General features: G+C 42.2%; 1 protein-coding gene across 1 annotated transcript in view; it reads right to left on the bottom strand.

Annotated features, from left to right (window-relative positions):
• Positions 1-365: 365 nt before the first annotated feature.
• Positions 366-27,610, bottom strand: part of LOC139449578 (phosphoribosylformylglycinamidine synthase-like) — a 54,709-nt gene continuing 27,464 nt past the window's right edge. The window contains exons 16-25 of the mRNA XM_071231037.1: positions 23,859-24,039; positions 23,368-23,451; positions 22,437-22,589; positions 16,688-16,807; positions 14,121-14,266; positions 13,354-13,564; positions 12,830-13,033; positions 11,706-11,849; positions 11,128-11,283; positions 366-6,388 (exon numbers count right to left, since the gene is read on the bottom strand). Of these exons, the coding sequence (XP_071087138.1) occupies positions 6,084-6,388; positions 11,128-11,283; positions 11,706-11,849; positions 12,830-13,033; positions 13,354-13,564; positions 14,121-14,266; positions 16,688-16,807; positions 22,437-22,589; positions 23,368-23,451; positions 23,859-24,039 (1,704 nt within the window). The 3' untranslated portion in view covers positions 366-6,083. The remainder of the gene's footprint in view (positions 6,389-11,127; positions 11,284-11,705; positions 11,850-12,829; positions 13,034-13,353; positions 13,565-14,120; positions 14,267-16,687; positions 16,808-22,436; positions 22,590-23,367; positions 23,452-23,858; positions 24,040-27,610) is intronic.

The raw sequence follows: 27,610 nt of genomic DNA on the forward strand, positions 1-27,610 counted from the left end.
CTTTGAGAGAATTGAGGAGTAAAGTAAACGCTTACAATGTCACAAACGTGAGGTGACGTAAGGTGAAATGGGTTTTAACGTCTTGTTCCACACCATTACACACATACAGCAACATGCATGTTTGTGTCTGTCTGGACTAGTGCCAGGTTTTATAGTAGTACTAGCCCACTGAGATACCATGCCACAGTTTATCATATACTGACACTGAGCTGACCAGTTTTTGTTTTCTCCCTATGATGCCGAGTGCAAGGTAGGGTAGCAACAAGTACCATCTAAAAATGTTAACTGGTATGATGTGGCCAGCGATTGAACTGACGATCTTCTCCTCTATCAGCTGTTCATTACAATTTTAAACAAAAATGGCCCAAAACAAAGTTAATCAATATGGCAGCCACACTGAAAATCAGATTCAATACTCTTGATCAAATTGGGGTGGCATCAAAGGTAGGAACAAGCATGTAAAGTCTCAGCTTCATTGGTCCAGTGGTTTCTGAGATCAAGATGATTATGACGGATGCTGGACAAATAGGCAAAGATATGAGCTCACATGACTTTCAGACTGGAGAGCTAAAAAATGGCTAGTTTTCAACTATTCGAACATGTCTTGTAACTTTCATACAAATATTCTATCTTGTCCTTTTTCAGCCAATATATTGAGATCATGATAAAGAAATATTAAAAACTATGTGTTCGGATCGAACGGAAGTCATTCACAAAAAATATGTGTAGACAATTCATAGCATCAGAATTAAGAAAAATATTTTGAAACATTCGTTGACATTAGGGATGTTTGTTTATTATCCATAAAACTATCTTGTTGCAATTCAAACACTAGCCAATTAATACTTATAAAGAAAATTGATATTTTTAATTATTTTTGCAAGATTAAGGGCATCATTTTGTTTCATTTCTTTGTTGTTGAACACCACACTCGGCAATATTTCATACATCAAGCTGAAAATGATGGTGTCTGGACCAGACAATCCAGTAATTTACGTCATTAGGATTGATCCATGAAATTGGGACAAATGACATAAAGTCAACCAAGTCATTGAGTCTGACCACCCAATCCACTTAGTAGCCTCTTACAACAAGAATAGGCTACTGGGGATCTATTTTCTCACATGGAATCCCCGAGAACCTGTTTTTAAGAGCATCAAGAAAACAAGGACCATTTTGTGTCAAGCATCATCAGTTCTGTGTAACATGTCGGAAACTTTTATTACAAGTTGCCTCTAAGATCACAGCAAATGGAAATTTGTCAATTTCCAATTCTCAAATCATAATAACTCAGTCGACGAAATGCTTTGGATACTTACTACAATCTATCATCTTGTCAAATACTTTGTGTGGTTCCATCTGATAAAACCAGATCTTATGTTCAAACTTTGTGACTGCATTACCATCCATAACAGGCGATCCTGAGTTGTTGTCATATCAAAACAATTGTCTAAAACTTAGAAAAGTTCTTTTTGAGGTCAAAATGTTTGAGGTAAATAGGATGATGAGCATATAAAACACATACATTTCATTTTGAACCTGTAGGCAGAACTCATAGGCAGAATCTTGGTTGAACCAGTAGGCGGAACCTGTTTGACAAAGGCTCCAAAGTGATACAAACCTGATATGAGAAGTCCCCCACTCAGTCATTGGTAGAACCACTACAACATCAAAAATCTCAGTCCAATGTCCAAGCAACTAGATTTCAGGTGGGCACTACCGAGCTACATGAGATGCATTTTGATCAACAAGATCAAATGAACTTGTTACTTGTGATTCATTCTCATTTTCTAGTTTTCTGCCGCCTTTTTGAAAACAGCAATCACAATTCTACACAATTTTACAGTTTTCTAAATTTTTTAAAGCAAAATCTTTTTACCAACAAAAAGCTATTGAATTCTCTCCCCATAACAGTTATAGACACGACCACTATTTTGCAACTCTCTGACTAGAGAAGTTCTTGAAGAATCAGTTCTTTTCTCTTAAATATTAACTTATACACTCCAATCACCAGCTGGAAAGGAGCCGAGGAATAGCTTGGACTCTACACATGGTGTCTTCCCCTTACATTGATAACCCATGCCAATAAGGGCGGACTTTAAATTCCCTAAAACATCCAAATGATTCAAGAGTTGATCAACTTATGGATTCCTACTTCTCTATTTTTTCCCTACAAAAAAACCAACAACGTGATTGTCACCGTTGTTTGTTGTTTTAATTAATGTCTATGTATGTAATCCTAAGCTATATAACCATATACGTCTGTGTTACTGGAGATTCTGAAATTCCACTTACAGATATTGGCAAATGGTTTGATCCTCAGGCTTCAAGTCCATGACATTCTCATTGAACATCATTTCATCCTGAACAATACTTCTTACAATACCAGGTGACAGCTCTGCTACATCTATTTACAGCATTTACATAAACTGCTAAAATCATTTTCATGTACAAATTCAGGCCCACAACTAAGGCATATTCAGTCCTCTCCACATACAATGACCGTCTTGCCTTGTCAGTCAGGCCTCCTTCGAAGGAGCAAACTAAACACCGAACACTCAGTTGTCCACTATGGCTGAGTTTAGTTTGCATTCAACTGTATTTCAGAAATATCATGGTGTCAGCTTCAATCGGGAGGAAAGCCCAAATGTGATACAGGTCTTAGATGCTTTCCACTAATTTTAACCCCTCAAGAAATGGTGCTAACAAACCTAGAAACATTGCCAGGGAGAATCTGGGATTCTGGTACATATAAGGGACAAAACTCTGCACAATGCTTGCTTGGTGCTAGAAGGCTTCAGCTCCCATGCCCCCAGGTACTTGTCATGACATTCATATGCTGGCTACAATACAGACAATGATAAAATAATGGTTTCAAGTAACACGCATGCTAAAGCAAAGCAATGGTCCCAAGAACATTGGCTTCATATCTAGCAACATGAGAGACATCTAGAGCAAATATGTCTGTTCCTTCATTCTGTTAACACTTAACAAAACATGGAGACTGACATTTCATACTCACCACATCTTCCCGAGGCAAAGGAGTTTACCGACTATAAAAGTCCAGTTTCCACCCTTGCCAAACTAGGGTTGAGTTATGGAGTTATATTTTGGCTGGACCAACGAGTCTATCCATAGTCCATTCAAAATTTTGGAATGAAATCAACATTCGGTTCATAAACAACACGGCAACTGCCATGCTGATTTCAATTGATTGCTGGATTTGCAGAGCAAGTGTACCGTCAAATAGGCGTCGACAGATGTTTTCCAAATCTGTTCATGTTTTTTATAAACGTGCTCAAGTGATTTGATCTACTCTGCGAAATAAGACCCATTTTATTACAAAAAGATCTTGATTATCAATCAGATTGTCTTCACTGGGCACTGCAATTTTGTTTGAAGCAAATGCAACTGATATGAGAGGTTGAAATCTGATTGATCAATAGGAAGGACAAAGAAGGGACACAATCCATAATCGTCACTGGTGGTGCTACATCCGAACCACAAAATTGCAAACTAGTTTGGCAAGGGTGGAAACTGGTCATTTCCAGTCAGTTAACTCGTTTGCCTCGGAAGATGTATTCACCAGGTCACAGTTTAATTATAGCCACTAGTCCAGAGTCCAAGACAAGAAAAATTTCTTACAGTATAGTAAGACCAGCTTATACTAGTCCATATACTATAGTCCATATACTAAGGGTAAAGTCTACTAAAAATAATGCCAAAATACCTTTTCGGAACAGTAGACTTGAAAGGCTTTGGCACAGATTGAGGTCAGACATCTTTGCATTTGTCAGATTTGAAAATGACTCGGCCTGGTTAATGTGTTCATATGTTTAAAGAGGCAAGCACAGGGTTGCTGTCTGTACACATCAATACCACTGTGGAGAGGCCAAAAGTAGAACTGACAAGTCCAAAGCCAAGGGACATAACTCTGCCCAGGTGAAAAACAATATCTCCAAACCCCACAATGCAACATATAACAATAATGGAGAGAGTAAGTATGAAAGTCGATGAAACGTGTCTTGTGTCATCAACAGACAGCATAATGTACAAAGAAGGCCTACAAACATTACCTGCCTGAATATATCATACTCCATGCTCATGGATTTCAATAGCACAACAAGAATATGATGTTCTAGAGATGTGCTTCAGGGACTTATCACAGATTCTAAATTAAGTGCCTAGGCTGGCAAATTTGAAAAAATCATTATTGTGCAAAACTAGGAATTTTACATCATGAGATAGTCAGAATCATAATTCAACACTGCTTTTAGCAAAGATTTCTTAGGCTTGTGGAGAAAAGTTGTTGTTGTTTTATGTCCAAATTTTCTTAAATTCAGAGGTATTACAACATTGTATTCATTTGTATAATGTCTCTTCCTTGGTCCTGTTCTCAGTGAAATGCAAGTCACCTTTCCAAAACGATACTATAAGACACAACAATATTCACATGAAAACAGGAAATCTTAATTCCAAATTGGGAAGTTCTACTGATCTAGAACAGACCTGGGGCTGAATATCAGCCTCTGACCAGGCCCAGATAAACCCATGTGCTTAATAACAAAAGCACATGGTAAGTTGTGTTTGTCAGGTTTGTCATAATGGGGTCTTCCCCTTGAAATAATGTCTATCTAGCCTTGTTACTGCAACTGCATCAAATTGTGAACTTTGTGGATATATAATTACACCATTGGGTTAAAACACATACTAAATAACCAAGGTCATAGTTTTGAAATTTGTCCTGCTATGTTAATAAACACACTTACTTTCAGCTGCTAATGCGTCACTTCATAAGTATACTCATGATAAACATTAGCTATTTGTCCGTACAAGGGAGACAATTTGAAAAGAAACCTGTCACAATCTTAAATCATCTCACATGACCTTGATATATTGGGATAAAGATATTTCGCTCCATTTTGTCAATGCAGCTGTGAATGTGTCATGTCAACATCAGTACTAAACAGTGCCTGATGGGCCATAGACTTTTGTTGACTTCTTCACTTTACATGCCAATCTCAAAGTCGTGTGTGGTGTAATCAACAGTTTCCCTCTCTTGTTTCAAATCTAAAACTTTATTATGTATTTAGTCATGAAACGCTGCTTCATATGTATATAATGTAAGCATTGAAAAGAAACAGTAAGTAGGTTGTTAAAGCCTCAACCTCACATTTCAATTCTGTATGTTAAACCTGTGTGTGACAGGTGACACAGGACAAACACATGGGACATTCGGGAGGATACATGTAAAGATTCCTACATAAAACGTCAGTAACAGTCAGCTACTGAAGTATTCAGTAATAATGGATTATCTTACGAATGACAGATCAGTAACGACTAACAAGGATGCCATCTCCAGAACAAGTGAGAATGTACAGAATCACACAAATGTATCTCACAGTAGCTCATCTCAAACAGCGTTCAGCCAGACTCTTGGAGCATTCAGTGCCAAGTCATGTCCTACACTCACATATTTGTTTCTTATTTGAAAGCATATGTAACATGACATCTGTGTGTATACTGATAGTAGTAGGCTGTGATGCACATCCAGTCACTGGGTAGCCCTGGGGAGTTGATATCAACCTATAATGGATGTCCATGAACAAAAGCATGATATATCTGTTTCTTGATATGCACATGGAGGTGCTTGATATTCATTGGAGGTGTTTGACATTCCCATGTTGATATCAACACAGAGTTGCTTGATATCTACATTGACTTCTTGATATCCATATTGAGTAAGCTGATATCCATATTCACAGTGGTGCTTGATAATCCATATAAAGTAGATATCTACATTGATACCCACTTGATATCAACTTGATATCAAAATGGAGTTCTTGATGTCCATGTTGAGTTGGTTGATATCAATGTTATATTGAGATTCATATACAGTTCACACAAAGTTCTTAATATTGATATGAATTTTCTGACATCAATATGCAATCTGTTGATACCAACACGCACCTGGTTCATCAATAAAGTGTCTCGCTACTTACATTGAGCTGGCTGATATCCATTTACAACAGCTGAAATCTGTGACCGGCCAATACCTAGAAGTAACATACTACTCTCACTGTCTATTGCACACACCAGTTGTAGGCATTGAGGAACATCCGGATCCACGGTGAATATGTGTTGTCCTCTCGCCATTCGTACGGCATCCACGGACATTGCCAGGTGAGGAAGCACCGCTCTGGGTGTGGCATTATCGCCAGGTGGCGGCCATCTTGAGAACACACTGCTGCTATGCCATCGGGAGATCCATTGGGGTTGAGAGGGTAGTTGGTTGTAATTTCACCATCGTCATTGACGTAGCGGACAGGCGCGAGGTTGTTAGAGAGGATGTCATGATGTAAGCCATCTGTCTTGAAAACCATTTTGCCTGGAATGCCAAATATGTTGTATGAATTGTTCATTCTGCATAGAATGTAATACAAAGTCTGTAAGTCATTGCCTACTTGGACTAAGGGACACGGTGGACCAGCGAATATGTGTCTACAACTAGCTTTTCCTTGAAACCTGCTCTGAAATATTTATAGTCAAGACGTTTCCATATTCACGATATGTATCATATTGTGACCTACGTATCACGATACGTATCGTACCATGACCTTGCTGTATCGTTTATCCCCTACATACAAGGAGTATTAAGTACTGGGGTCTACTTACCTGTCACCCAACATGGTGAGGTAAAATGGGGTTAAACGACATGTCCAAGATTATTGCACTTATATATATAGTCATGTGCATGCATGTGTTTATGTGTGTGTCTGCTTGTTCTAGTCCGGACTAATGCCGAGTTTTTAGTGACAGCCCACTGAGACACCATGCCGCAGTTTAACATAAATACCCCACTCGGACACAGTATACTCTAAGCCGACCAATCCTTGTATTAGCCCCTTGATGCCAAGCGCCAGGAAGGATAACAACAAGTACCATCTTCTTACATTGTTTGGTATGATGTGGTCGGGGTTTGAACTATGTACCTTCTGCTCACCGGGCAGATGCTAGACCCCGGAGGAAGTCGTGCTCAACATGGAGATATACACACACACACATGTGGAACCTACAGGGAGAGCATGAGGTACTGGAGACTGTTGGGGAGACAAGCATGAGGTACTGGAGACTGTTGGGGAGACAAGCATGAGGTACTGGAGACTGTTGGGGAGACAACCATGAGGTACTGGAGACTGTTGGGGAGACAAGCATGAGGTACTGGAGACTGTTGGGGAGACAAGCATGAGGTACTGGAGACTGTTGGGGAGACAACCATGAGGTACTGGAGACTGTTGGGGAGACAAGCATGAGGTACTGGAGACTGTTGGGGAGACAAGCATGAGGTACTGGAGACTGTTGGGGAGACAAGCATGAGGTACTGGAGACTGTTGGGGAGACAAGCATGAGGTACTGGAGACTGTTGGGGAGACAAGCATGAGGTACTGGAGACTGTTGGGGAGACAACCATGAGGTACTGGAGACTGTTGGGGAGACAAGCATGAGGTGCTGGAGACTGTTGGGGAGACAAGCATGAGGTACTGGAGACTGTATCGGGGACAAGCATGAGGTACTGGAGACTGTATCGGGGACAAGCATGAGGTACTGGAGACTGTTGGGGAGACAACCATGAGGTACTGGAGACTGTTGGGGAGACAAGCATGAGGTACTGGAGACTGTATCGGGGACAAGCATGAGGTACTGGAGACTGTTGGGGAGACAAGCATGAGGTACTGGAGACTGTTGGGGAGACAAGCATGAGGTACTGGAGACTGTATCGGGGACAAGCATGAGGTACTGGAGACTGTATCGGGGACAAGCATGAGGTACTGGAGACTGTTGGGGAGACAAGCATGAGGTACTGGAGACTGTATCGGGGACAAGCATGAGGTACTGGAGACTGTTGGGGAGACAAGCATGAGGTACTGGAGACTGTATTGGAGACAAGCATGAGGTACTGGAGACTGTATCGGAGACAAGCATGAGGTAATGGAGACTGTATCGGGGACAAGCATGAGGTACTGGAGACTGTTGGGGAGACAAGCATGAGGTACTGGAGACTGTTGGGGAGACAAGCATGAGGTACTGGAGACTGTGTGGGAGACAAGCAAGAGGTACTGGAGACTGTGTGGGAGACAAGCAAGAGGTACTGGAGACTGTTGGGGAGACAAGCATGAGGTACTGGAGACTGTTAAGGAGACAAGCATGAGGTACTGGAGACTGTATCGGAGACAAGCATGAGGTACTGGAGACTGTTAGGGAGACAAGCATGAGGTACTGGAGACTGTTGGGGAGACAAGCATGAGGTACTGGAGACTGTTGGGGAGACAAGCATGAGGTACTGGAGACTGTTGGGGAGACAAGCATGAGGTACTGGAGACTGTATCGGGGACAAGCATGAGGTACTGGAGACTGTTGGGGAGACAAGCATGAGGTACTGGAGACTGTATCGGAGACAAGCATGAGGTACTGGAGACTGTATCGGAGACAAGCATGAGGTAATGGAGACTGTATCGGGGACAAGCATGAGGTACTGGAGACTGTTGGGGAGACAAGCATGAGGTACTGGAGACTGTTGGGGAGACAAGCATGAGGTACTGGAGACTGTGTGGGAGACAAGCATGAAGTACTGGAGACTGTATGGGAAACAAGCATGAGGTACTGGAGACTGTATGGGAGACAAGCATGAGGTACTGGAGACTGTTAGGGAGACAAGCATGAGGTACTGGGGACTGTTGGGGAGACAAGCATGAGGTACTGGAGACTGTTTGGAGACAAGTAAGAGGTACTGGAGACTGTTGGGGAGACAAGCATGAGGTACTGGAGACTGTTGGGGAGACAAGCATGAGGTACTGGAGACTGTGTGGGAGACAAGCATGAGGTACTGGAGACTGTATGGGAAACAAGCATGAGGTACTGGAGACTGTATGGGAGACAAGCAAGAAGCACTGGAGACTGTTGGGGAGACAAGCATGAGGTACTGGAGACTGTATGGGAGACAAGCATGATGTACTGGAGACTGTTAGGGAGACAAGCATGAGGTACTGGGGACTGTTAGGGAGACAAGCAAGAGGTACGGGAGACTGTTAGGGAGACAAGCATAAGGTACTGGAGACTATTGGGTGACAAGCAAGAGGCACTGGAGACTGTTGGGGAGACAAGCATGAGGTACTGGAGACTATTGGGGAGACAAGCATGAGGTACTGGAGACTGTATGGGAGACAAGCATGAGGTACTGGAGACTGTATGGGAGACAAGCATGATGTACTGGAGACTGTTAGGGAGACAAGCATGAGGTACTGGGGACTGTTAGGGAGACAAGCAAGAGGTACGGGAGACTGTTAGGGAGACAAGCATAAGGTACTGGAGACTATTGGGTGACAAGCAAGAGGCACTGGAGACTGTTGGGGAGACAAGCATGAGGTACTGGAGACTGTTGGGGAGACAAGCATGAGGTACTGGAGACTGTGTGGGAGACAAGCAAGAGGTACTGGAGACTGTTGGGGAGACAAGCATGAGGTACTGGAAACTGTTAAGGAGACAAGCATGAGGTACTGGAGACTATTGGGTGACAAGCATGAGGTACTGGAGACTGTTAGGGAGACAAGCATGAGGTACTGGAGACTGTTGGGGAGACAAGCATGAGGTACTGGAGACTGTTGGGGAGACAAGCATGAGGTACTGGAGACTATTGGGGAGACAAGCATGAGGTACTGGAGACTGTTGGGGAGACAAGCATGAGGTACTGGAGACTGTATCGGAGACAAGCATAAGGTACTGGAGACTGTTAGGGAGACAAGCATGAGGTACTGGAGACTGTATGGGAGACAAGCAAGAAGCACTGGAGACTGTTGGGGAGACAAGCATGAGGTACTGGAGACTGTATTGGAGACAAGCATGATGTACTGGAGACTGTTAGGGAGACAAGCATGAGGTACTGGGGACTGTTAGGGAGACAAGCATGAGGTACGGGAGACTGTTAGGGAGACAAGCATGAGGTACTGGAGACTATTGGGTGACAAGCAAGAGGCACTGGAGACTGTTGGGGAGTCAAGCATGAGGTACTGGAGACTGTGTGGGAGACAAGCAAGAGGTACTGGAGACTGTGTGGGAGACAAGCAAGAGGTACTGGAGACTGTTGGGGAGACAAGCATGAGGTACTGGAGACTGTTAAGGAGACAAGCATGAGGTACTGGAGACTGTATCGGAGACAAGCATGAGGTACTGGAGACTGTTAGGGAGACAAGCATGAGGTACTGGAGACTGTATGGGAGACAAGCAAGAAGCACTGGAGACTGTTGGGGAGACAAGCATGAGGTACTGGAGACTATTGGGGAGACAAGCATGAGGTACTGGAGACTGTATCGGAGACAAGCATGAGGTACTGGAGACTGTTAGGGAGACAAGCATGAGGTACTGGAGACTGTGTGGGAGACAAGCAAGAAGCACTGGAGACTGTTGGGGAGACAAGAATGAGGTACTGGAGACTGTATTGGAGACAAGCATGATGTACTGGAGACTGTTAGGGAGACAAGCATGAGGTACTGGAGACTGTTGGGGAGACAAGCATGAGGTACTGGAGACTGTTGGGGAGACAAGCATGAAGTACTGGAGACTTGGGGAGACAAGCATGAGGTACTGGAGACTGTTGGGGAGACAAGCATGAGGTACTGGAGACTGTTGGGGAGACAAGCATGAGGTACTGGAGACTGTTGGGGAGACAAGCATGAGGTACTGGAGACTGTTGGGGAGACAAGCATGAGGTACTGGAGACTGGTTGGAGACAAGTAAGAGGTACTGGAGACTGGTTGGAGACAAGTAAGAGGTACTGGAGACTGTTGGGGAGACAAGCATGAGGTACTGGAGACTGTTGGGTGACAAGTATGAGGTACTGGAGACTGATGGGGAGACATGCATGAGGTACTGGAGACTGTTGGGGAGATAAGCATAAGGTGCTGGAGACTGTTAGGGAGACAAGCATGAGGTACTGGAGACTGTTGGGTGACAAGTATGAGGTACTGGAGACTGATGGGGAGACAAGCATGAGGTACTGGAGACTGCTGGGGAGAAAAGCATAAGGTACTGGGGACCTCTTGTCCTGGAATCTCCCAACTGTATGTTTCTCACCTTCACCGTGTGACACCCACATGCCAAACGTTGTTCCCTCCATGCCTTTGAGCATGACTGCTGGGCTGTCCTGTACCTGCACTGTCACGAAGCGTGACTCATAGCGCTCCGAGTCGTTGTGGTCCAGCAGCAGGCCCTGCTCACTCAAACCCACTTCTGCAACAACATCAGGACCACTTTCAGAAGGTGATATGTGAACAAGCAGATTTGTTACCCTTCAATAGTCCTTGAAATAATCTGTGATTTCACGACTGCCAAAGTTTCTTCTGTCCAGGATATATTTTTGTTATTGAACAAATGTAGAATTGAATTGTAATGGACAATCTGTAAAATCAAGAACATTTTCTCCAGGGTTGACAAAGATTGACTACACTCTAGTTTCATAATAACAAACAAGTTTCAATTTTTAAAGCAATAGGTTTTCCAGAAAGGAAATGATTAAATAGAGGAACACACAAACATGGTGATGACAAAGGAGGAAATACAAAGAGGAATGATGCTTCACAAACCCCCGCAATGCATTTATAGTTGAAGCATTCAACACATCCTACCCTATTTTTAAAGCAAGTGTGACCAACCTGACGGATCTGGTGCTACCCATCCAAGGAGCGCCATCAGCTGGCAGCCATTACACACACCCAGGCTGAAGGTGTCGGGACGCTGGCGGAATCGCTCAAACTGCTCCTTATTTGTGGGGTTGAAGAGAGCAGCTGCTGCCCAGCCTGGGAGGTAGACGTCACATGTTTCAAAATAATTACTGTAAACCCACCATGTGGTTTCATGTACCACGGAACCTCCTTGTGGCCCGGATATTTTCACAGGGTGATTGTGACACAAGCAGCTCAGAGATTAACAGTTTGTTATATACATTAAGATTAAAGTGAGTGAGTGAGTTGAGTTTAAAGCACTTTAAAAGTATTCCAGTTATATCGCGGCGTGTCAGCTTAATATGGGAGGAAAGCCTGAAGTGATGCAGGTCTCAGACGTTTACCACTTCAGTGAAACCTACGAGCACGGGTATGGTGCTGACAAACCTAGAAACATAATCGGGGTGAACCTGGATCCAATAAGATTAAGAGTACACACAGGATCACAAAGTGAGTTCTCTATATCCGTTATTTTGCTATCAGACTGTTTGTTGCATCCATTAATTGTACATGATAAAGTATACAGCAAATGGCCGGGACAAAAAAAACAGTTTGTCATATCCGTTAGTTCATTGTGAGCTTGTTTGTTAAAAATGTTGTTTACTGTAGTTATATTGACAAACCATATCACTCTGGAAAAGTTATGATGTAAAAACATAAGTCCAATGCTTCAGAGCATTGTTCTCTGTGAGGGAAATTGTGTGGTGACACCAATGTGCACAGGTTTTGTTCTATCAATGACAAGATCTTATCCTCAAAGGTTAACATTTGTTGTACTTGTGTGATCAACACAATGTTTATAACATTAATTATCCTTATCTTGAATTTATTCTTAAAATAACAAAAAGAAGAAGAAATAAACAAAGTGTATCCCTCTCATGCTCATCTGGTAGCATGTGTAGAACTAATAAAGCCCAACTAACATGGAAAAGAAACTTAAAAATAATGTGTTATGAACATACTGGTGTTTTCAAAGGGACCCTTTTGTCAAGTGAACACATAACATGAGAAAGGACCACACATTGAATCATAAACTTGAGCTACATCAATGGTACCTTTAGCTGAACCCAAAACATCGGCATAGCTGAAGCCCCCGACAAACGCAAGTCCTCGGAATGTGTCCAAGTCGACCTTGCCATCTTGCAGATCCTGCATGTTGATGTCCCACACCTCGAACCCCGCGGACGTGAACGCTGCGCACATCTCGCGGTCACCGTTGCTGCCTTCCTCCCTCAACACCGCCACCATCGGCAGCTGATCTGAGCATGGGAGGAACATTGTCACAAATAGGGCAACAATTTTTATGACAAGGCTAAGTATCAAAACAAATCTTTCACAATTTACAAATCCAGATCAAGACCTGACAGGATCAGACAATTCAGTGATTAATGATCCACACCATCGGAATACAATGACATACAAATCAACAAAAAACACTGAGCTTGACTCTGATCTGATTCATTATGCTTCTTTTCACGACCCACAGAGGTTGCTGGGGACCTATTGCAACCCAGAATCTCCACTGTGTCATGCTTTGTTCCTCATTCTTTGTTCATGGCATCATCAGTGAGTGACCTACCCAATTCCTTGTTGATCTTGATGTCATCGTCGGGACAGAAGGGGAGTTGGTAGGGGGGGAATCTGCGAGACTTGAGTCCCTCCTGCTCCTGCTGCACCATGTGGGGGTTGGCCTGGAGACGCTCCAGCTGGAAACTTGTCTCCTCCCAGATGTCTCGCAGCACCATCGTCGACTCAATCAACACCTCCTCGTCGTTGACACTGATCGCAACCTGTTGAGTGCAACAGCTTGGTATCGGTATGGTTTGTTTGTTTCTTAATGAGGCACAACAGCGTCACCCGGTCAGACAACAGCATCACCCAGTCAGACAACAGTGTCACCCTGTCAGACAACAGTCTCACCCGGTCTGACTAGTCTCACCCGGTCTGACAACAGTCTCATCCTATCAGGAAACAGTCTCACCCTATCAGACAACAGTCTGTCTCAGTTTAACAACAGTCTCACCCTATCAGACAACAGTCTCACCTGGTCTGACAACAGTGTCACCCTGTAAGACAACAGTCTCACCCTATCAGACAACAGTCTCACCCTGTCAGACAACAGTCTCACTCAATCTGACAACAGTGTCACCCGGTCTGACAACAGTGTCACCCTGTCAGACAACAGTCTCAACAAATCTGACAAGTCTCACTCAGTCTCACTCGGTTCAACAACAGTCTCATTCTATCAGGCAACAGTCTCACCCGGTCAGACAACAGTCTCACCATGTTTGACAACTGTCTCACCCAATCAGACAACAGTCTCACCCAATCAGACAACAGTCTCACCCTGTCAGATAAAGCCTTTGATCGGCCAATAGGGACGCAGGGTACATTCTCATCGTCAAACATCTCGATGACCTCCTCCTCGTCCCCTGTCCGGACCTCCAGGATCACCCCGAGGTCCTCACAGAACAGGAAGTCCACGATCTCATCTGGAACAGAAGATTACCATACTCAACTACCACGTGACTGAACATTACCATACCCGACTTCCATGTGACAGAACATTACCATACCCGACTTCCACGTGACGGAACATTACCATACTTGACTTCCACATGACAGAACATTACCATACCCGACTTCCACGTGACGGAACATTACCATACCCCACTTCCATGTGACAGAACATTACCATACCTGACTTCCACGTGACGGAACATTACCATACTTGACTTCCACGTGAAGGAACATTACCATACCCGACTTCCACATGACAGAACATTACCATACCAGACTTCCACGTGACAGAACATTACCATACCCGACTTCCACGTGACAGAACATTACCATACTTGACTTCCATGTGACAGAACATTACCATACCCGACTTCCACGTGACAGAACATTACCATACCCCACTTCCACGTGACAGAACATTACCATACTTGACTTCCATGTGACAGAACATTACCATACCCGACTTCCACGTGACAGAACATTACCATACTTGACTTTCATGTGACAGAACATTACCATACCCGACTTCCACGTGACAGAACATTACCATACTTGACTTCCAAGTGACAGAACATTACCATACCTGACTTCCACGTGACAGAACATTACCATACTTGACTTCCACGTGACAGAACATTACCATACCCGACTTCCACGTGACAGAACATTACCATACCCGACTTCCACGTGACGGAACATTACCATACCCGACTTCCACGTGACAGAACATTACCATACCCGACTTCCACATGACAGAACATTACCATACGCGACTTCCACGTGACGGAACATTACCATACTTGACTTCCGCGTGACAGAACATTACCATACCCAACTTCCACATGACAGAACATTACCATACCCGACTTCCGCGTGACAGAACATTGCAATACCCGACTTCCACATCACAGAACATTACCATAACTGACTTCCATGTCACAGAACATTCCCATAACCGACTTCCACTTGACAGAACATTACCATAACCGACTTCCACGTCACACGATGTTTCTTTCCGCTTGTTCAAATAGTATTTCACCAGATAAACAGTTGTGTACCATCAACCTGGGATGGTGCCTCCCTACATAAACATGCATCTATTGCCACATGACTATAACATGAGATGTGTAGTGAAGCAGTGCACATGTAAAGGGAAGTAACTGTGTGCTTATTTGTATAGCATTGTTGTTAAGTCCTAGGGATTTGTTTTCAAATAGAAATAACAAGAGTTTGCCACTAACGTGGCTATATCCCCCGCCCCTGTTGCAGAATTTATGACATAATTAAATCTAAACAAACCCTAACCTTTTTTAACCAAGCTGGAACTTGTCATGGAAATTGTAAAAAAAAGATGAGTTTGGAACCTAATTCCATCTTGTTGCCATGGAAACGTAAAAAATAAATATCTCTAAAATTTCTAAATATCAAAAGGCACCAGTTCAGCATGTACCTGACAGACCGGCAAAGTTTGATGAAAAAATATTGAACGGTTTATGACTTATGCTCCGGAAACGAACCCTACCCTCACAGAACCTAAGTCCATCTTGTTGCCATGGAAACGTAAAAATAAAAATTTCTAAAATTTCTCAATACTCAATATCAAAAGGCACTGGTTCAGCATGTACCTGACAGACCTGCAAAGTTTGATGAAAAAATATTGAACGGTTAATGAGTTATGCTCCGGAAATGAACCCTACCCTCACAGACCCTAAGTCCATCTTGTTGCCATGGAAACGTAAAAAATAAAAATTTCTAAAATTTCTCAATAGCAAAAGGCACCGGTTCAGCATGTACCTGACAGACCTGCAAAGTTTGATGAAAAAGTATTGAACGGTTTATGAGTTATGCTCCGGAAACAAAACGTGACGGACGGACAGACGGACGTATGGAAGGACGGACGGACGGACGGAGCCCGTTTCTATATCCCCCGCCCACTTTGTTGGACGGGGGATAAAAAACGAAATGTGCGGCAGACTTTATGATGATCCAGTCGGTGCCTGGGAACCAAGACTATTATTTTGTTTAGCCTTGGAGCAAGAAACTCGACACTTTTTCAGTGTGAGGTGCACTGATGTTCAGTTCTGTAGCAGATGAACCCAACAGGCTTTCTAAAGATTTCAAAATATGCAGATTGTATAATTCAAATTTGACCTAGCAAGTTGTGTGGTTTTCATACTAAAAATGTTGAAATGTTATTTTCTTTTGAAAATCTGAAGCATGCTTTCTTTTTATAAGACAACAATAAAACAAATCACCTTGTTAACGAATCTGCCTGTCAGTCAGGTAATCCATAACTTAATAAATCTTTTGAACTACCACACCCTGGGGCTGTCGTTTTAAGCAGATAACCAATTTTTCATGTTGTTTTCCAAAACAAAGTCTGTGAGCTTCACCTTCATCCTCTAGAGTGTGTAGACTGACGTCAATGCCGCAGTTGCCAGCAAACGCCATCTCCAACAGACAGGTGATCAGCCCTCCATCACTCACATCGTGCCCTGCTGTCACAAGCCGCTCTGCAACAATAGGGTACAGATAGCTATTTTACTAACAGGCCACAAAACCATTTGATGCACACTAACAAAGTTTAATAATCCACAGCTCATCTACAGGAATGGTACAAGGGAGATAATTCACAATCTCCAGATAAATAGATGTACATCTTTGTACTTTCTGTATTTGACACATCTGTATATATATTGTATTGAAATGATGTCCTGACCTTTTACTGTTTAATGTTGCTCTAAAAGTAATAACCCTACACCGGCTGTACTCTACAGCACTGCTTTCAGCAGAATATCAATGTAACCTCTGTGTGGAGTTTTCTTTAATGCAACTGTCAGCTGCAGAGTATGGAAGACAGCTTGGGTCACTCAGTGGTTGGGTTCTTTGTTTAAGTCAGCTTATGCCTGATTGGCCTTGTTCAAAATACCAACCTGACACTCAGCATTTCACCAGCACACTAGTCACTGACCACAGCTCAACTGCTTGGTGTTTGTATTATAATCTCAGAGATCACCCTTCCAGGTTAGTAACATATAGTATACACATTGTTATTTTGTATTTATATTTATATGTGTATTCAGGTATATTATCACAATGTTTTACTATTTATCTAAATAGTCACTTCATTTAGACATATATTTGAGGTCATTCCATGTTTTAACCAGGTCAGTAAGTTTGTAAATAGTTAAGGGCATATATATATATATATGTATATATACACACAGGGGAAAAAGTAACTGTGCTTCATTTAAGAATTGACTTTCACTTTGTGTGAGTTCATTGGAGTATGAACCTTCACAGAGTGAGGACCAAACATTGTATGAACGTTGTCGCAAGCTGACATTCATACAGTTTGGCCCTCACACTCAGGTAATTCTAGTCAATTCTAATAATAGACCTTGATCTAGACACAATTATATTGAGTGTGACTTCATGTTTACACTGACAGCCATACAACAACCAGCTGTATCGCGAATAACATTGTTCCTCAAAACGAGAGGTAACATGTATGCTGAACATGCTCAACAGGGATAACTTTTGTAGTTTCTATAGAACAAATGTACTCAAATAATATCCTCATTAGATGAGAAAGGTCTGTAAAGAACTACCTCAGTAAGTCAGTCACAATGACAGCGCGTCGTAATACATTTACATCAAGTTCAAGATGTCAAAATGGCCAACAAGTTAAATGTGATGGGAGAGATTTCAGAAGTTGTTATTGAACCTGTGGTGGTTACATCACTGATCAACTGGCCGATCATTGAAAGGTGATTAAAGATGTGTCAAACAGACACTAAGGTAAATTCATAGATTGCTGTAGACGGTCAGTGTCAGCCTAGACACGGATCGAGTCGACTCTACCATTGTTTGGCTGCGCTTTTTTTTCATTTTGTTCATTAGGAAGGGTCAAAGCGTGGATATTCGGGATTCATGCAGTCAAACTCAGACGTTTCTCAATGTATACTGAAATGCTGAGTTCAAGATGAAGTAGACTTTCACACTAGGTTGTTCATCAGGTACAATGAAAAGATAATAAAGGAGCCACATGAAATATAAAATTGGTCAAAATATTTCACTTAACAGGGAAAAAAAGCAAGCTCAAAGTGGAATTATTTGAAGAATTTTCAATATGATTAAATTATGTAAAAGGTGATTAAATCTTGTTTAAAAATAAATGAATGTATTTAGTAATTGAACCTATTTTTGATTTCCCCCCAAAATTGTCATTTTCTGAGACATACTCAACTGACCATAAAAAGACCAATTTTGATAATGACCCGTTATGTTAAGATGAGAATGCACACAACAGATGGTATTTGAGCAAACATTTAATTATTTAAGTTTTTATTGCTTGGGGACAAGAATAATTATGCGCATATTTGGTTATTGAACATAACAACACAACTTTTGGTCCTTTGTAAGATCAAACAAAACAAATACCTGGCAACAGGAGACAGAGACACGCCCTAAAAGGGGGTGGTGTAACAACTCAATGAACAATGTCAATGGGACCACCATTTGCATTGATACAGGCGAGGCAGCGGTGGCACACTGAAAACACCAGAAAACAGCCTGGGGGATGCTGTTCCAGATGCCAGATTGGCCCAACTGAGCTGGCGTTAGTGGATGGTTGTGGTCCTGTTGTAGGCTTTGTTCTATCTCATCCCAGACATGTTCAATGGAGCAGAAATATGGTCAGTCATAGCAGTGCAGCAATGTTATGCTTCCTCCAAAAGGGCAAAATGTGCCATTAACAATAATGAGGTGTGTTCTCCCATGAGTTGTGATGCCACCACATACCATTACTCTTACACCCACAAACTGATGACACAAAGTAACGCAAGCATTGTTAAAACGTTCTCCTGAATGCCTGTAGACCCCTGCCAACCATCAGAGCGATCCAGACGAAACCTGGACTCCTGTAGACCCCTGCCAACCATCAGAGCGATCCAGACGAAACCTGGACTCCTGTAGTCCCCTGCCAACCATCAGAGCGATCCAAACGAAACCTGGACTCCTGTAGACCCCTGCCAACATCAGAGCGATCCAGACGAAACCTGGACTCCTGTAGACCCCTGCCAACCATCAGAGTGGTCCAGACGAAACCTGGACTCGTCTGTGAACGGTATGCTGTCTACACCAATTAAGGTGTGCCTGACGGTGACATGGAAGCAAAACTTGGCATATCGTCGGAGCCGTATGTTCTGATCCTTTACCTGGTTGCATACAGTTGTGCCCCCAGTTGGCCTCAACCCAGAAATTGTCCAAGCCGTTAATGTTGTTTTGCTGACGTGATGTCACACATTGAAGACAGGCATGTTGCAAGTCATGTGTTAACCTGTTGTAGAGGTCATCTCCAAAGAGATGATGTTTCGATGTACATTAAAACGTACGGCAACTTTGTTTTGCACCATTTCTGCACACCAATGGCATGTAGATGTTGATTTTCAGAGAAGCTGTGACATTACATTCAAACAATCATGTTTATATGAGCACCTGACAGCTAAACAATCATTGTGTGCTTCTCACTTTAAAACAAATCAGGAGTATCATGCTCCCAACAAACACACAAAACATTCAACTTGTGAATTATGAAGTCGAGGAGGTATACCAGTATGTATAGAAAGATACATTTTTTAATTTCAGAATAAATTTATTCTTATTGAAAGTATATGAAGTACAGTTACTTTTTTTCCTTCCATGGCATTTGTATAGAAATTCTTCGTTTGAAAAGGGTGAGTTCATACTTAACATGTATGTGTCTGTTCATAGCTATCTATGTTGTCCATGTATAATGTGAGGGAGTCACGTGAGGGGACGTGCCAAATGAGGTATGGTGTGTGGTCTCAAAGACTTGATCAATGTACCGAGCTGCTGTGACACCATTGCCTCTCCCTGGACCGATGTTCTGGAAGACCACCGGGCCGACCCTCTGTGCAAGACCAAATCCACCCCACACCTTGATGCTCGGACCAACCCACGAGTCTCTCTAAACAACACAAGCGTCCTAATAACGTTCCCCACGTAGTCACCAGACTCTCTCTGCCATCTGCTGTTGAGTTTCAGTAACAGCTCTCGTCTGAGATAGGACTCTCCACTGCTGGTGGCGCCAATGGTGGTGCTGCGTTGCCCACTGAAGACAGTCCTGGCGATGACGTGGTGTCAGAAAGGGTCCTCGGTGTGGCCTGTGACAGTGGAGATGTGTGCTCATCAATCGTCTACGCACGGTGTCCGCATTAATGTGTCGAGCAGTTGCGCAGCAGTAACAAAGCGATCTTGAAGATGCTATCGCACAATCTGACAATACTGACGTTGGTGGTGACCAACTACGTGGTCGGTCTTCTGTAGTATTGGTGGTCCTTACATGGACTTAAAATGCAATGGCGACTTGCCGGGGGGTTTGTCCAGCTTGCAATCGTCCAAGGGCTTGTCGTCGCTGATTTCTTGTCAATCTTGGCATGTGGTAGAAATTCAACAACGAATGAATGTTAACCGTTCTGGGTGGATTTTCATAGGCTAGAAATGGGGAAACGCATGAGCATTTCAATTCGCATGGTACTCACGTGCATCGGGATACCATGGCCGTTGCCGTGATGTGTTTGGGCGATCGGTTTTATTGTCATCTGCTTTGTTTTTTTATCATCAAAATTCATTTTTCCGGACAAGGTAATGTTAAATTTTTGAACTTTTTATTACATTTGAGTACCGTATTTTCTTGAGTATAGTGCACACTTTTTTTCTAAAAAGCACAGCTGTGTAGAAGGGGGTGCGCATTACACGAGAATTATGAGTTTGGATGGAAAGACATTACCGTGAGCACGTAACACCGGAAATACAATGTCAACAAATCCATACTGAAGTACGCAAAATAATCATGTAATTACACTGTCTGGCTATAAAAAGTGTTCTTTGTATATCTGGACTTATGTTTGTAACTTATTTCATTAATTTTATTCAAAATTCCTTTTAACATTGTTTTTATTAATTTCGACGAAATCGTGTGTGAAGCGATCGGAAGATCGCACAACTTACCGTTATTAACAGCAACCACGGTCAGAATACCGCTATTGACGCCTTGAAACGAACTTTAGTTGACAGAGAATGGATACATATATCATAAATGACATACTTTGACTCGTTAAAAGTCATATTTGTTTTTGTTTAACGATTCTATGTCAACATGAAATTCACGCGATCACGTGTGTGTGAGCCTTGACGGTGACTGGTCAGACTGGTTCCATGTAAAAAATAATACCCGGAATAGCGATCAGCTGCTTCGCTTAGGGTTATTATTATTTTAAATATGTTTAGTAAAGGCTGCATATACTTAAGAAAATAATGGAATATATTATTCCTGATAAATAAAATAGTTTCAGATACAATTTTTGCCGATCCTTGCATTAAAAATCCTACAAAGTTATATCATTGGGTGTGTCTTGACCGAATCACCGGTCGATTCCAAGAAAACTTGTGTACAGTTGATTGCTGTTTCCGGCTTAGTTTACGAGAAAATATACAAGGTAATCTTAATCCCTAGATATAAAACAATGCCTAGCAGAACAATAAATACTATTTAAACGGTAAATAAACATGTCTGGTGATTTTTTATCTCAAATTTTGAATTTGTACTGACGAAGTTCCTCATCACCCGTTCGTTTGCCGGACTTCGCTGAAAGGGTATGGTGTAATTTTTTCTGCGCATAATATTCAAATTTCTTTTTTTCCTAAATATTGAACCCGCTAGAAGGGGGTGCGCACTATACTCAAGAAAATATGGTATTTCAATTTATGCATGCATCTCTGTACACAAGTTAATAAAAAGTAATTGGGTTTTGAAAGTAATTGGCCATAATATATCAACATGTTTACAATGAAAAGGGCCAATATTAATTCCAAGTTGTGAATATTTACTGATGTTTACTGTAGACTTACTGTCAGTCTCTGAGGCAGTCCAGTTAAATCCCTGCTGATACTGAAGCCATGTGCTGGGAACATGTTGTATGAGACATATTGCTGTTTGTGTGATGTCATCTGTGCAACCATTGGTCAGAGCACTTGCTGACTTCCCTCCTGCTAAACATAGTGCCTACACAGTGCCTACTGATGGGCAAATACCTGTATAGTTTCATCACTACCTACCTTCAAGCAGAGTCTGCATCACTCTGAAGGCCGAGACCAGGAGCTCGGGCTGCAGGACATCGGACACGTCGTCCCCGATTTGGTTGTAGCACTGCGCCAGGGCTGACCCACCCAGAGTCACACTGCTGCTCAGGTTCACATACAACAGCGTACCTGTACATGATTTTTGGCATGGTCAAAATAGGTTGTGATATCTATGAATACATGACTGACAGTTCCAGTTTCACACAGTCTGGACGTGGACTGGGCAGTGTTTGTCAAGAGGGTAGCCACCAGCGACTTACAGGGTGCATGCCAGGGGACTTGTTCGGAAGTTTTTACATGTGATATTTTTTGTGCTTTATGCAGGTCAGTCCCGGATGTTGTTTCATGACAAGAGATGTCATCGGCTCATGAAAGTTGCTTTGCTGACCCCCAATTCATGATTGGAAGAGTCAGCCATTACCATACTTTGGAACTCAAATGTGTTTTTAAGCACAACCATTATGTTGTTGATTTTCAAACATGCAGATAAGTCAATATCAGAAAGTGAAACACGTTGACAAAATGTGAAAAAATAATGCAAATGGAGATATTTATAAGATTTTTTTATAATGGTAACCATGTGCCCCCAAATGGGCATCACCCGTAGAACCCATGTGGGGAATCGAACCACCGCTTGACACGGCAATGCCACACTTTAGAATAAACACTAGGGAGCAGGCCGTTGGGCACACCTGAGCGTCAATAGGCTCTGCTGACTAGTTATCAGAGTGTGTGAGTTAAGATTTTAAGTCACAGCGGCAATATTTCAGCCATATCGTGACGACTAGTTATCAGAAAGTGCCTAAAGACAAAATGTACTTGAATGAACAATATCCATAATTCTGACTTTTTTTGTGAAATTTGAGAAAGGCCACATGAATAGTTCTAATAAGCAATGTGACCTGACCTTCGCCCCCGAGACACTTGAGGTCAGGGGTCACAGTTCTTGTGACATCCGGACAGGCAGCATAGGAGGATATCACCAACGTTCCTGTTGAAAAAGTTGTGTAACTGAAGTCCACTTTTATGCAAAACATTGTCCTCCAATATTCATGACCATTAAAGTAAAAAAGTCTTGATTTTCCAATAAAATGAATCTAAACATCTGCTCAACACAAGATGGATGTCAGCTCAGTTTGGATGAAAGACCGAGTGGGCTCCAGACCTACATCATGAAACATACACTGACAAACTGATGAGCATAATTTGGACAAATCGGATTACCAGCACATCCTGGCATGGCTAAGGGAGGCAACTCAATGGGAAAATAACATTACACATTACAACCACAATTTTGCACAAGTTATTAGTTATACTGAGATTTTCAAGTCAAACCTTGATATGTCAGGCAAAATTTTTTATTTCTACTGAATTGAAAGTTTGGCAAGTCCTCCTCACCGGGTGCTTTGACAGTTTCATCCCCTACTCGTGCTGCCATGCTGAGTGAGTCCTTGCCTCCATCCACGGCGATGCCGATCTTCCCCATCAGGTCACACATGGCCTTACACGCATCCACCAGTGCAGCGCCCTCTCCTGGCAGCTTGGCTGCCCACATCCAGTTGCCGCTACACTTGATGTCCTGGGTTAGCATACACACACACACACACATAACGTACATAGCTACAACCAGTGTTGGAAATAATTTTAAAATCCAACAAGACAGTGAGGCAGGTGACCTAAAAATGTTGCCTGCCGATCTTTAAAGTTACCTGCCTACATTCAGACATAAATATAAACAAGCATATAGTCGACGAAGTCATCTATATCCCCCGCCATTTTAACACGTTATGGTCCCAAACCTGGTAACTGACCCAACATTTCTCTTAGGCCATGTCAAAATAGTTACAATGGAAGTTCTAAAGTAAACATTTATAAAACTCCTAAATAGCAAAAGGCACTAGTTCAGTATGTGTCTGGTAAACATGCAAAGTTTTGTAAGAAATTATTAAACAGTTTTTGAGTTACGCTCCGGAAACGAACAGCACCCTTATAGAACCTAAGACCTACTTTGTGCCATGGAAAAGTAAAAATTAAAAATTTATAAAACTCCTAAATAGCAAAAGGCACCAAATCAGCATGAATCTGATAGAAAGATTCAGTTGAAGTAACAAGGGGTTATGATAAAACTGAATACGTAAGTACCTTCTTTGAGAGTCAGATATATGACAGAAGTTACCAGCCACGGGCAAGCGGTTATTTCGGACACTGGCTACAACATCCAGAGGAACTATACTGATCTGCTACTTCTTGTAAGTATAACACAGCTACACAGCCTAGAATGTAAGGGATCATCCTTATCATACGAGGGGTGTTCATTAAAGATTTCCCCTACACCACTTGTATCTATGGGTTATGTCTGAATTTGCAGCACTGAACTATTAATGTTACCACTTTTACAGGTGTTATGAGTGAGTAGGGTGTGACAATGGAGCCAGTAGAATACCGAGCAGTGATTGGGTTTTTATATTTTATAACTTTCGATGAAATGAAAGCAACTTATGGGGAAGATGCCCCATCATATGATGTTGTTAAACACTGGCATGGCCAGTTCAAGTGTGGTCGGACATCTGTGGAAACAGCTGCCATTCCTGGTCGCCCCCATTCAGCCATTGATGAGGACACTATCCATCAAGTGGAGACCGCCATTTTGGCAGACCGACGTATAACTGTTCGCCAGTTAGCACAAGATGTCAAGATGCATAAGGTGTCTGCACGATGGATTCCCAGGTTGCTCACACCTTTTTAAGCAGGAACGAGTCAATTGCTCAAAGGATCTTTTGGACATGTGCAAATATAACCTGGCAAACTTTTTTGACAGACTTATCACACAGGATGAAACATGGGTCCATCACTATGATCCTGAGACTAAAGTTCAGTCGATGCAATGGAAGCATGTGGAGTCACCACCTCCAAAGAAGGCACGTGTCCAACCCTCTGCAGGTAAGGTCATGCTCACGGTGTTTTGGGACCAGCACGGAGTAATGATGATGGATTTCTTGGCCAAGGGTACCACAATTACAGGAGCTTATTATGCTTCACTGCTGCGGAAATAGCAGGACGCTATCAAGCTTAAGAGGCGTGGCATGCTGACCAAGGGTGTCCGTCTCCTGCAAGACAATGCTCCAGTACACACCTCTCATGTTGCCCAGACAGAAGCGCGGTCCTGTGGCTATGAAATCCTCCCACATCCTCCTTACTCTCCTGACCTTGCACCATCTGACTTCCACCTCTTTCCCACCATGAAGTCATTTTTGAAGGGAAAACGTTTCAAAGATGCACTGCATGACCTTTATTATGTCAAGTGACATCATAGTGAGTGAATGTGGCTTTACGTTTCAGCAGGATCGAGGCTACAAATTTTACCTCAGAGGCACAATAAAAACATTTTTTCATGACTGAAGTTAAGGACAAATCTGTCCAAATTTGAGTGTCTTCCATGACTACTGTTTCAAAATATATACTTCATGGTTCAGTAATTTGTGTAAATTTGTGTTGGATATGGAGTTGTAGCAGTAGAAATGGGAAGAGGCTATTACTTCTTAATTGAAAACATTTTGAGTGAGAAGACATACCTTTCAAGAGATAAAGTTTCTTTAAATTCTTTGTAGTTCAAACCTTTTGATCTGTCCATAACAGAGCTGTGCCAGTTTTGCAAGTATTGATCTTTAAATATTTCTTCACCCAACAAATCCATCAGCAATATGGGGTGCATTAGAGTGATAAACTGGTGTAGAATATTTCTTACTTTTGGGATTTTCATGTTAGCTGCAAACTTATGCCAAACATGATAATGCGTTTATACAGGTGCTGATAACATACAGTCAAGAGGCAAGTTTATATTTCGTGCTTTCTTTTATAATGCAAACTAACTGATTTATTGCTATTGTGAATGTGGGAGATAAACCTCCTGTGTTTTGAAATTTGATGTAGTCCCACTGTAGTACCTCTTTATATTAATTTTGAACCGAGTGCTTTAGCTGTGTAAGTGTTATTAGTTAGCAATAACCCCCAGTAAACAATAATAACATCAAAATATATGCCTCTCTACCCCGAACTTGGATGTGGCGGACCTTGACCTTACAGCTGTCAATCTTGTGTTTACATTCTCCGTTGCTAGTGAAATGAAACAAGTTGACAACCCAGATCTATGATGTGGTTCAACATTAACCTGTAGAATTACTGGGAATGATAGAGCCTGCTGGTACAATATGATTACCAATGGAACTGAGTATGTCTGAACAGCCGCTTTTCAGCCTGCAGACAAGCCAGACATTTTGACACGAGGTAGGGCCTATCTCAGTATTTGCATGGTGTCACCTGTCAATTTCAAGATTTCATGCATTCCAAGCCAGAGTGTGAATGGAATGAGACAATCATGGCCCAGAAATAGTGGGTCGTGTATGATTTGCTTTAATGAATTTCATCAAGTTTGACTTCAAGGATTTTGGGACATTGTTTTCGTGGCTTTTTGAATGGACGAGTGTTTTCTGAGTGGACTTTCAAATCCTCCTCTATCTGCTAAATCCTTACGATGGTGGTTGAAGGAGATTGCAACGAATATCGATCACGAAAAGGTTTGTAAACAACATAATGTCTGAAATAAAGTTTTTTCAAACAATTTTTCTAATGTCTGGTCACCAGAGAACAGTTTCATAAACATTTCATTTGTATGCAAAAGATATGCCTTCGTTTAATGTCATCATCTAGGTTGCAGTCTAGATCGCCCAAAACATCCGATATCACACTACCATATTTCCTCTATTTTATAAATTATGCCGCTATAATTTCCCAAGAGTCCTTGACTTGGCATGTATCAGAGACCTGGCTCGTATGAGACCCAGCGTGAAAAAATAGATATGTTTTACAGTTCATATGGGGAGTGATCGATCGGCAGCCATTTTTTATGTAGGCTATCTATGTATTCATACGTACATTTTTTGTGAATTCTATAGGTAAGCTCAAAGGATCTTCGGCTTTCAATAACTTGCTTACAGAAACACATGTATTAAATATAGAATACTAAACGAGTTCCCGTGTAATACCAATTTTATGAAACGAGTGAATAGTTCTGGTATCTGACGAGCGAAAGCGAGTCAGATACCACAACTATTCACGAGTTTCATAAATTTGGTTTAACACGGGAGCGATTT

Source organism: Haliotis cracherodii, unplaced genomic scaffold, assembly GCF_022045235.1.
Source record: "Haliotis cracherodii isolate W230 unplaced genomic scaffold, xgHalCrac1.p SCAF_8, whole genome shotgun sequence".
Taxonomy (NCBI): Eukaryota; Metazoa; Mollusca; class Gastropoda; order Lepetellida; family Haliotidae; genus Haliotis; species Haliotis cracherodii.